Source organism: Arachis hypogaea, chromosome 2 (assembly GCF_003086295.3).
Source record: "Arachis hypogaea cultivar Tifrunner chromosome 2, arahy.Tifrunner.gnm2.J5K5, whole genome shotgun sequence".
Taxonomy (NCBI): domain Eukaryota; kingdom Viridiplantae; phylum Streptophyta; class Magnoliopsida; order Fabales; family Fabaceae; genus Arachis; species Arachis hypogaea.
Genome location: NC_092037.1, coordinates 2027519 through 2040480, shown reverse-complemented (window position 1 = coordinate 2040480; position 12962 = coordinate 2027519). Strand labels below are relative to the sequence as shown.

Below are 12962 nucleotides of genomic sequence, written 5' to 3'. Positions count from 1 at the left end.
AATTAATTTAGATTAATTTTTATTGTCTCTCAAACATTTATGTTTATGTACAAACAAGAATTTTAAAAGAATAGCCATACAAACATGATAGGGTTTGAATGTAATGACAAAGAAGAGAGAAATATAAAGAAATAGTTACTAGAAGTTTTGAATTATCTTGTAATCATCAATGCTTATATCAAGAATTACTCCAACAGTGTTACCTAACTATATTAGTAAATGTAACTAACTAACTAATATATTTGATTTGATGAATCAATTTGAGCAAGTTGAGCCTGAGCTAATCCAATGGACAACAACAACAAAGCCTTGTCCCACTAAGTGGAGTCGGCTACATGAATTAAATGACGCCGCATTGTGCTCTGTCATGTATCATGTCTACAGAGAGATCGTTTACATGTAGATCTCGTTTGACCACTTCATGGATGGTCTTCTTAGATCTTTCTCTGCCTTTTGCCCTTTGTCTATCTTCTATCTCATCCACCTTCTGACTGGATGTTCTATCGGTCTTCTTCTTACATGTCCAAACTACCTGAGACGGGATTCAACCATCTTTTCCACAATGGGTGCTACTCCAACTCTCTCCCTTATATCTTCATTCCTTATTTTATCCAATCGCGTATGACCACTCATCCATCTCAACATCTTCATCTCTGCCACACTCAGCTAATCCAAATGGACAATTGTTTAAATTTGTCCATGCTTTCTTCATGGAAGACAAGCAGTGTTTAAACCTCACCAATGTTGAAAAGTTCAAGTTTGGCCTGAACAAGAGTGATACAATTCGAGTATTCTTCTAGGAGGCCACCACAAATTGCTTCAATATGAGATCATTGGAGATATCATAACCAAGAGTAGTTAAAGAATCAACCAATTTCTTAGGATTTGGATCCTCTAAATTTTAAATTTTTACTTTAGAGGGTAAAGTGTGATCTTCTACTCTTGAATGGTTTCTCTCTCATATTTACTCTTGGCCCCACCTATAAAATAAATGGTGAGAGATCATACTTTACTCTCTAAAGTGAAATTCAAACTTTAGAGGATCCAAATCCAATTTCTTAATATTAGCAAGATATTGAGTAATCGAAAGGGACTTCTTGTTGCAGTTCTTGAGTTGTGTTTTGAGTAATTTGATCTTGGATTTTGTAGACTCAGCAAACAATAATTGATGTAATTTCTGCCAAATTTAAAGAGCTGAGGAACAATGCAACCATGCGATTCTTGAATGATGCATCTATGGAGGCAAGAAGCCAAGACCTGAGATTATTGTCTTGCTCAATCCATTCAGAGCATTTAGAAGAAACAGTGATTGCAGTATTTGCTGCTTTAGAATCAAATTGAGATGGTTCTTTACCTTTAACAATGTGGCCTTGCAAATTTTGACCATGTAACAAAGTTGGTATCATCCAACTTGTCTGAAATTGGATTGAGAAAACATTTGTTGGTAGTGGTAGGAACTAAAAGTCCATGGAAGAACCTTGCTCTTGATACCATGAAAGAATAGTTATATAAAGATGACGGAGTTCGATTATAGTGACAGAGAAGAAGAGAGAAATATGAAGAAATAATTACTAGAAGTTTTGAAATATGTAGTAATCATGCATATGATTTTTTCTTACTTAGATTATCGAGATAGATGGCCATATTTATACACAACCTCTAACACTTATCATCAGTGCTTATATCAAGAATTACTCTAAGACTGTTAGCAGCTAACTATATTAGGGAATGTGATTAACTAATTAATTAACATTTTCTGGACTAGTATTAGTTGCTGGTGCTTCTGACTCTACACTAATATATTAGAAGTTAAAGATTGTCATTTTATTAAAATCAAGATTGTCTTGCTGGTATCTTGATATTAGTTCTGAAGCTCCAGTATATATATGAGATGGAGTATGAAATGTATATGTGATTTTCATAACAATGTGATACACGAAATCAAATTCATTCAATTAGCAATTCTTCAATTCTTTATTATCAAACTCTGATATGTTCTTCAGTAACGTGCTCTTCAAGAAACTTCACATGGTATCTAGAGCTTGAAGATTCTTGGTACTTGATTCAATGGCTCTTACCATTGTTGATTCTACTGCAAATTCTAAGCCCACGTTCTTTGCCAGCACTCTTTGCAATCTTTGGTTAGAATCTTCAAAGTCATATTCAACTGAATCAACAACCTATACCGCTTCCAACTGATGCTGATCAAGTTGCAGGAACAGTTTCTAAAGCACATACAGATTGGAATCTTCAAGACTACAATCTTGGATCATGGCTTCTAGCATCCATGGATGTTTCTTTCAAAAGCAGATGGATCATGGCTTCCAGCATCCATGGATGTTTCTTTCAAAAGCAGAATGGTGAATTATAAAACTGCTTTTGAAATTTGTGGAAAGTTAGGACATGTTTGTTGGTCCAACCGGGAAAATTTGGGGAGGAATCAAGTGAGAGAACATAAGATGAGAAGATACCACATCCAACTCAAAACCTTAAGGTGTCAAGTTAATGGGTCTCTCATCTTATAAACTCCTCACTCTTCCATGCTTTCTTTGATATGAGACTAACTTTGACACTCCTCACACTTGCAACACTAACAATGTTGTCCTTCAATGCTTTCATAGATTTGATCTAAATTTTCATGGACCTTCCCTTTTTGCTACACCACCTCTAATTCCTAAATCTACTCAGAATTCTTGGAATTCTTCTACTTCACAAACTCCACAATCCTTACCATCATCTACAATTTTCAATCAACCTGCTTCATATCTTGCCACACCATCAACAATCTCATAAGCTTCTTGGTACCCAGATTCTGGGACTTCTCATCATCTAACAAATGATCAATCAAATCTATATTCCTCTTCTGAATATGGTGGCAATGATCAACTCTATGTAGCCAATAGGACAGGTTTGAAAATATCTCACATTGCTACAAATTACTTGTCTGATTTTTTTCTAAAAATATTTTTGTTCTTCGAAATATTTTACATATCCCTAAACGCACTAGAAGTTTCATCAGTGTCTCTCAATTTTGTTTAGATAACAATGTTTATTTTGAATTTTATGTTTTTTACAGCTTGATTAAATTACAGGTTACACATCAAATTCTTCTTGCTATAAAATAATAAAAAATTGAATTCAACAGTAATACTATAAAAAACTGTTGTTTAAACTTATTTAAGAGAACAGTTTTAAAGTGTTGTAAAATTTGGCGTTGCTAAAGGCCATATTTATTGAAGTGTATAAGGTTCTTAGGTGAGAGGGTGTGGGAGAAGAAGGCCTAATGTTTTCTCTAGAAATGATTTCAACTTTAACATCTTTCATTGTTTAGTTTATGAAGAGATTGAGAAGAAAAATTATATTCCACTTGTGTATTGTATCTTGGTTGGTATGTTCTTATATATAGAGAAACTTAAGAAGACCACATGATCATACATGAATATATTTTAATTTAAAGCACACATGTCCTTTTTTTTTTCTCATGTATCTTTTAGAGATTTAGATTGGTACTATAATTTAAGGACTAATTGGTTGTACTTATTTAATAGACAAATAAATTAATCATTCAAGTATTTAACCAACTTAAATTTGTTAGTGTATGTGTCATTTTATTGAAAACAATTTCATTCAACTTAGGTAAGATTATTAAATCATTAAAAAATATTTAGGTATGTTTTTATATATAGAACATTACAGTCCTTTACTTTAATTTCTAGAAAAACTTAAGACCAGCCACATGATCATATATGAATATATTTTAAAGCACATATTTTTTATTTATTCGTTGTGTTATATTTTTTGCTATATAAAAGCATTTGACGCATGATATGAAGTCATTGGATTTAAAAAAAAAAATTATGGACATATAAAATTAGAAAAAAATATATTTTTACGAGAAAAAAAATCTAAAATATAAAATGTGCTTATCATAACAAATTATTATTAATCTCTTATATTTTTGGTGACTTTTTTTTTGTGACTTATTAATCTCTTATATAATAATTATATAAATATTAAATATATTAATATTTTAATATTATTAATAAATGAATTTTTAAAAAATGGCTATAGAAATAAGTATATAGAAATTAGGGAAGGAGCCACATAGTAAAAAAGGGGTAATGGCTTCTCTAATTTTAATTTTTAACATGTAAATTATATGTAAATTTCAGTTTAGTTCTTCTTAAAGTTTTATTTTAATATTATTTTATTGTGTAAATATTTTTAGTCTTCTTTTAATATTTTATTTAGCTCCACTCTTGATAGAAACTAATTTAAAAAATTATAAAAATTTAAGTGTATAATATTAAATCAGTTAAGAGAAAATATTATATAGTGAACACTACAATAATATAGAGTATTTTTTAGGGTTATAATGTGTAAAAGAAAAATAAAATTTGTCAAAAAAACAAATTTTGACACTATTTTAACTATGAAAATATGTTAATAAAAGTTTTGTCAAAAATAGTATTTTTAACATATAAGTGATTGTGAAAAAAATTTAAATCTTATTTTGATAAATATTGGCTGTCAAAAATAATTTGTTAGAAAATTTTGAGAACATATTTTCTGTGATACTTATTAATTGTCAAAAATACTATTTATTTTGACACTTATTGACTACAAAATATTTTCAACAAAAAATATAACAAAGAATGAGATGAGATCTTAAAACTGAAGAATAAATTGAGATTTTGAAGATAAAGAATGAGTAGTATAATCTTAAACTGAAAGCAGTATGATATCAAAATTAACATAGCTCAAAGAAGAAGAAAAATAATGGAGTAAATTAAAAACAAATGAGTGTCAAAATTGAAGAGTAATTTTCTACGATCAAATTATTCATAAAAAAAATATAAAAAATATGACATTTGTGATATTTGTCAAAAATATATATTAATTTTGACATTTAATTATAATATTAAAAAATAAAATGTTAAAATAACTCTATTTTCTTGTAGTGAAATAAAACAATTGAAAATTAAATCTATCACCTACTAAAAAAGGCACATATAAAACTAAACTATGTAAGATTTTTTTATTTAAGCATATATCTTGTATAAAGATATAATTGCTGGAAATTTGGGGGAGGAGGAGTTGGGCGAAGCCACTACTCATCCCTTTTTGGCTGTGTTTGTTTTTAAGAACAGGATATGACAAGACACTGAGAATAGGATAGGACAAGACATTGATGGACAGAGATATAAAATTTTGTGTTCTTGTATTCTGTTTGGTGATAAACTAGAACAAATTATGAAAATTCAATTTATTCTCTTTTTTTTTCATTCAAAAAACTTGAGATGAAAAATATAACAATAAAAAATATAATTATAAAAAATTAACAAGAATAATGAAAGAAAAAATAAAAAATAAGTTGTGTTCCTTGTTAGTGTTTCCGTGTCCTTCCTGTCAAGATTGACACAAAATACACTAATTCAGTGTCTCTGGACACCTTGTCTCTGTCCATGTCTCCTCTGCCAAACATGATTTTGTGTCTCAGTGTCCCTGTCTCAATATCCTGTCTCTAAAAACAAACGTAGCACTTTATATTTATCTCCTGATTATAAGTATAAAATTATAAATATTAAGTCAATTAAGATAATTTTATATTGTTATCTTTCTAACATTATCATAACTTACTAGTAAAATACTTTCTTTCGAATTTTAACATGTCAGCATCTAATTTGAACCTAAAATAATTAATTAGTTGTGTTAGGTACAAATCCTTGTAAGCTAAGCTATATGTTCATTGGTAAATCAAGTTTATAAGTTTATGTAAAACACCATTAACTGCTTTCTGTAAACTAATTAATATGGTGTCGCGGAGTTAGCAATGCATGTTAGGCATGGGAAAAGAATTTTTAACTTTTATACTTATACTAAATTAAACTCATTCATTGGGAAGAACGACGAGTTTTAACTATTATTAAGTTTAAGGTAAGTTATTTGGTCCCTAATTATAAAGTCTAGATAAACTATGGTCCTCATACTCTTAGTCAAAAATAAAAAATTAGACAAATTAATTTATACTATTATTTAATAAAGTTATAAAAATTATTAAGCATTTGCTCAAATTAGTGATAAACAAATTTATGTGAACACTAATTTTATCTAATAAAAAAATTAAAAAATTATTTGATAAATAATATTTATTGAAATAAATTACTTATTTAAAAATAATTTAGGTGCAACCATAAAACAAAAACGTGGCAGTTAGGACCACGATTTACTAGCACCACTCGTTACATACTCACATCACCATCTCTTTCTATTTTTTTATTTTTTATTTTTTATTATTTGACTTTTTGTCAATTCTCTTTTAGTCTTTTTCTTTTTCTTGCTTATTATATTAAATATATGTATTATAAAAAGTGTATGATTATTATTATTATGGTAATTATATAATTTTAGTAATATTTTTTATTAAAATAAAAATTTATTTACAATTATTTTTATCTAAAATTAATAATTAAAATTATTAGAGAATAATTTAGTCAAATTTATTGAAAAAATAGATTTATCATTTTTAAGATTTTAAATCTAAAATTCCTTACCTAAAGTATAAAGCCTTTATTATTTTACTATTTTCATATGCCCTTTTATTATTATTTATATTTAATATATAAAAGATAAATTATATATATATATATATATATATATATATATATATATATATATATATAATAATTCATAGTGTAAGGACGATACCACAAAAATTCATCCAACTTCCCCTGTTGATGAAGAGATGCTCCGATAATTCAGCTTCATTGTTCATTCAATGTATTCCCTTTTTGATTGTGTGTTGCTCCTAACTTTTTTTTTGGTGTCTTAAAACCAAATTAGAACACAGCACAAGGCACAAAAAAAACAAAAGAAAAATCAAAGAAACACTACACGGTCTTGTTGAAGGATATCATGCAACTCCTACTAAAGATTCAACCATTCTACAAATCCAGCATCATCTGTAGTCTTCCACTTTGCAAGCAGGTTATTAGCTACGTCATTAGCCTCTCTTTTAACAAGATTAAAATAAACCTTCTATTATTCTTAATTTATTAGCTTACACTGCGTTTGTTTCATCTTCATGAGAAAATATTTTAATGCTATTTATTATTTTTATGTATTCAAAACGTAAACAAAAAAAAAAAAACTTTTCCAAATCCTTATATTAGTTATTACTTATTACTCAGTATTTGAACTGTTACAAGTGGTTATCAAGCAGAGTTCGTTATTGATTAAGAGTTGGACAACATCCAGAGCATTTTTCTCCCTCTAAAATACTCACAATTTTGTGTTTTTTTTGTTTCCACGGTATCTCCCAACCCGACAGATCAAGGACTAATGCGTCACGGATCTGAGTTCCATTTAAAGATCTACCGCTGGTTAATGGGTTGCTGCATGCACAAGGCATTCAAACCCCCGACACTTGTTTAAGCGAACGAATGAGCTGACCACTCAACAAACCCAAGTTTGTTACAATTTTGTGTTTTTAACTCTATGAAAGAAGCAACAAAATTTCAAGTGTCTCAACTTTTGTATCAGCAAGGTAATTAACAGTATGGTTTTCTAGAATTTATTTCTCTTAGTGATTGAGGCTACTTCTATGCTATTAGTAAGGGACTCTGATGATTTCTTTTTAATAATCTCTATTACTATGAAATATGAAGGATGCTAACCCTAAAGACAATAGGCTTCCACTTATATTGGATATCTCACTCTCTAAAAGAATATACAACTTCAATTTGTTCCAAGAGTTATAATACAAACATGAGAATAGTCCAACTCAGTCTCATGTAGCCGAATCCTTCTACGTATACATGTACAAATCATATGTATGTTGTCAAGTTTTAATTGAATTAGTTATTAGAGAGTAAATTTCTATATTATTAATCACTTAATTAAAATTAAACTTGATTGAAAAAACTTGGACACCTATTTTTTCGTATTTACGTAGTGGTAAGATAGTGTTAATGGTAGTGATAATAATAGTGTAATTTTGTAGTTGAATATAATTAGTTCATTTGCATGAAACATGTACATATCAATTTACACATTATATTTCATTCCATGGAAATTACAAGCACTTTTAACTAATATCTATAGGACATGTTATTAACCTCTTTTCTTAATTGCATTAACACACACTTCTTATATTCACTCTTTCTTTAACATCAATTTAAGGGAAAAAAAATTTAAAATCTCAAAACATTCAAAGTACTAAAAACTTAAAAACCAACCAAAACACTACTTAAAACACTACTAAGAAACGCCGGCGCTAAGAGAAAAGAAGAAGAAGAACGGCGCTGAAAAAACTTAGGGTTAATGTTGAAAAAGAAAAACTGATATAATATTTGAATTCAAAATGAGAAATTATTAAAATTAATTAAATTAATTATCATATTATTTTAATCTTTTTTTTATTTTTATTGTACATATTGTACAGTAATATCATTGTCTCTCAATACTTTTTCATATATAATATATGGAGTTTAATAATCATTAACCCACTTTATTGTGTGAATTACAAGAAGTTTTGACTAAAACATAAAACACACTATAATAATTTCTCTTTAGTATGGATTTGGATCCTCTAAAGTTTGAATTTTATTTTAATGTATAAAGTGTGATCTTCTACTCTTAAATAGTTTCTCTTTTATATTTATTCTTGATACTACCTATAAAATCAATAGTAAAAGATTACATTTTAACCTAAAGTGAAATTCAAACTCAAATCCTTTTTTTATATTACTTAGTCAATTCATTCTCTTCCATTATTATGAATAAGATGTGGTAGTCCTACCATATATATATATAGGTTCCACAATTTATTTACTGGCTAATGATAATTAAAGAAGAGAATGAATCAATTCAAGCCTATAATTTTGAGCTAGACACTGCTAAAGGACTTGGATCAACAGTTGCATAAGTGAGTAATTCAGTGCTTGACACCAAATGCTTCATTTTCTCCTCATCCAAGGTAGTCCAAGCTTCTATACCATCTTTGAACTTAGTATCAACCAAAATTATCTTATTGGCTAACACTGAATTATCTTTTACACCAACACTACTCAGCCACATAGGTTTTCCCCATCCAAAATCAGCATCATAACCTTCAAAGTTACACCAACTATTAAACCATAAGGTTTCTAATGCCTCATCATCACCCTTATTATTATTAAACCATGTTTCACCACTAATTCTCCTAAGAGCATTTTCCATGATTGAACTCCCTTCTTCTTCACTTTGCAATCTTGCAACAAAATCCTTATCAATTTCTTCATTTGACTTCTTTAATTTACTCACCAACTCATCCAAACTCAACTCATGCTCACTACTCATGTGTTCTAAAGTTGTTAACCACAAAAAATTTCCTATAGCATTCTCAGGACGTAGAGACTCTTCCATTCTTCGACGAAGATTCACCGTGTTAATCACCATAGAAGGCCTTTGAGTTCCAAATTGAGCCTTTGATGCAGCCATGAAACACTTCCACAACAATGCATAAACTATCTGAACACGTGTAGGAGTATTAAGATGATTCTTCAATGGATTGGATAAAGATTTTGCCACTATTTGAGCCTTGAGGGTGGCAATAGTTGAATTTTTGAACACAATCCTCCTTGTGGCCCATTTTTCTTCCTTCAAAAAGGAACCCCAGATTTTCTTTGAGAAGTCTCTGAAATGTAAAGTACTTGTTGGGAACAGAGAACTTATAGCAAAGTTGGGTTCTGTCAAAGGTTTTGAATTGCGGTTGCAGCTGCTGGCTCTTTCTGTCCACACCTTCGTGAAGGTGTTCATTGAATTAGCATCAAAGATCCTATGAGAAACGCAAAATCCAATTGAAATTCCACCACAATCAAAGGCATTGACTTGAATGTTAGTCACATGAGCTCCTATCATTGTTTCTCCAGAGTATGGAGTGGTTGCAAGAAGCTCATTCAATGATTTCAAATCAGGCTTCTCTAGAAACTTTGAAATAGGACAATTCACTTTGGCTACTACAAAGTTAGCACCTTCATCATTGCAATCAATGGACAAATCATCTTTGATCCTTCCAGCAAGAGGGTAGAATTGTGTTAGTGTTTCAGATAATGATTGTTTAAGCAACTCTAATCTCTTTGGGAATTCACATAGATTTTCTGAGGTGTAGAATAGGATGCCTGCTGCATGAGGAAAGGGAATAAGTTGATCTAAAAGGGAGTGTTTAAAGGTTCTTAGGTGAAAGAGTGTGGGGGAAGAAGGTCTAATGTTTTCTCTAGAAATGATTTCAACTTGAATTTGTTCCATTTTTAGCTAAAATAATGAGCTCTATATAGTTTATGAAGAGATTGATTTGTAGTTGTACATGTTAATCTGGTTGATATGTCTCTATATATATAGTATTACAACTCTTTACTTTCTAGTGGAATTTATGATCACGTGATCATATATTAATTAATATACATTAGAATATACATGTCATCTTTCTTTCATTAAGTATTTTTTATATTGGAACTATAAGAATTAATTCGTCACTTAAATAGATAAGTGAGTTGATGACTCAACTAATCCAAATTAATTAGTATACATGTTCTTTTAACAAAAGCAATTTCACTCGGATTAGATGAGACTATTAACTTATTCAAAAATATTTAAAAGATAATAAAAAATCAACACAAAATTATACGTTTAAACTTATATAATAAATGTGTAATTATTATATATAAAAGTACGTGAATTCAAAAATTTCAATACGAAAGTAGGGATGTTTATGGGTCGGATAAAATCGGATTTGATGTGATTTAGACTCGACCCAAAATATATACTGAACCTATTTGTTAGACTCGAATCTGGTCTTAAACCAAATAAAACTTACACACTTTTAGATCACGATTTTATCGGATAAAAATTGAGTAAAAATCGGGCCGTTAATATTACATAAATAAAAACATTGAAATTTAATTTATTATATATTAAAAAATTACATATAAAATATTTAAATTATATAATATTTTTTATTTTTTAAACAAATATTTTCTATGAATATATGGTTGCTGAAAATGCCAGCGGACTACTTGCCCCCTTTTGTATTTTCTCCTAATTATGTATATAAAATTATAAATATTAAATTAATAAGATAATTTTAGGTTATTGTGTTTCTAATATTAGGATTAAGTATGATTTTGGTCCCTAACGTAGAGGTAAAAAATTTATTTTGTCTCTGGTCTTTTTTTCACTATAAAATGATCTTGAAAGTTTAACTTAGTTTTAAAATCGTCTTTCGAACAAAAATACCCCTCCCCTCTTCTTCTCCAAAATCAACCAAAAGCAAAAGCACACAACCAAATGCAGAAAGCAAAAACAGAATAACAACAATAAAAAAAAACAATTAGAAGAACAACAACGTACAACAATAATAATGGATAATAGAATCAGAACAACAACAAAAACAAAACCAGAAGCAGAAGCAAAAACAAAAGCAAGTAGAAGCAGGAGCAACCAAAAATATCAACAACAATAATAGAATAAAAGGAATAAACAGAAGCAACCAAAAGTATCAACAACAATAACAATAGAATAAACAGAAACAAAACACCTTCCTTTAAATCTAAAAAATTAAAGAAAAAATGAATAAAAATTTGAAATAGCACTGCAGGGACCTGGAGGTGGTGATGGGGGAGGAGGGGCTGCGGCAGTTAATTGCGAATCGCGAGGGGAGGAGAGCTGCGGTGGTGGTGGCGGATCGCATGAAAAGGGATGCGGCAGTGGTGGCGACGTCGTGAATTGCGACGAGAATGGCGATGCAATGGTGGTGGGTGGCGAATCGCAACGAGGGCAGGGATGTGGCGACGAGAATGGCTCCGTTCCTCTCTTCTCTTTCTCTCTCTACTCTCTCCTCTCTTACCGTTAGTGTGAGTGTGTACTAAAAAAAAAGGAGCAGCGACGAAAAAGCAGCAGTGGCGGGGAAGAGCGGCGGCGGCGGGGAGATTCCCCACCTTCCCTTCCCTCTTCCCACTTCCCCCTCTTCCCGAAACAACACCCCTCCCAAAGCGCGACCTTCCTTTCCTCCTTTTTCCGTTTTATTTTTATATATATATTTTTTATGTTAGGAGTAATTTGGTAATAAAAATAAAAAAATGATTTTAAAATTAAATTAAACCTTCGAGACTATTTTATAACGAAAAAAATACCAAAAACAAAATAAATTTCGACCTCAATATTAGAACTAAAATCATATTTAACTCCTAATATTACCATAGCTTACTAGTAAAATGCTTTATTTATAATTTTAACATGTCAGCAGCTAGAATTTGAACTTAAAATAATTAATTAGTTGTGTAGGTACAATTCCTTAGCTTGTAAGTTAAGCTATATGTTCATTGGTAAATCACATTTATTTTTTTGATTCTGGTTAATCACATTTATAAGTTTATGTGAAACACCATTAAATCCTTTCTGTGAACTAATATGATGTTGTGGAGTTAGCAATCTATGTTAGGCATGGGAGAAGAATTTTTAAGTTTCATACCTTCTAAATTAAATTCATTCATCCGGAAGGAAGGCGAGTTTTAACTTTTAACTATTATTGTTAAGTTTAAGTTAGTTTATTTGGTTCCTAATTATAAAGTCTAGATAACCATGCTCCTCACTCTTACTAAAAAATTAAAAAATAAAAAGTTGATAAATCAATTTCTACTTATATTTAATAAAATTATAAAAATTTTTAAACATTTTCTGAAAATTACAATAGATAAACAAATTTATGTGGATATTGAAAACTAAAATCTATAATAATTTTTTTTGAACATTAATTTCAGTCATTACTCTAAAAAAGTTTACTTTTTATAACCATTTAATAAAAAATTAATTAGATAGTTCGAAATTAGTTTTTCAATAAGAAATAAAATAATTAATTATTTTTTTTCTTAAAATAATTAACGTAGCAAAGTTGCTTCTTCATGATAAAAGTCTTGTGGCATTCT

General features: G+C 29.4%; 1 protein-coding gene across 1 annotated transcript; it reads right to left on the bottom strand.

The window, feature by feature from the left end:
• Positions 1 to 8874: 8874 nt before the first annotated feature.
• Positions 8875 to 10287, bottom strand: LOC112761951 (epi-neemfruitin B 7-O-acetyltransferse L7AT-like). Its single transcript, XM_025808217.1, has one exon. The coding sequence runs from the start codon at positions 10285 to 10287 to the stop codon at positions 8875 to 8877; it is 1413 nt and encodes a 470-aa protein (XP_025664002.1).
• Between the last annotated feature and the right edge of the window lie 2675 nt (positions 10288 to 12962).

Coding starts and splice junctions, on each gene's coding strand:
- LOC112761951 (XM_025808217.1), bottom strand. CDS start 10,287: ATGGAACAAATTCAAGTTGAAATCATTTCTAGAGAAAACATTAGACCT.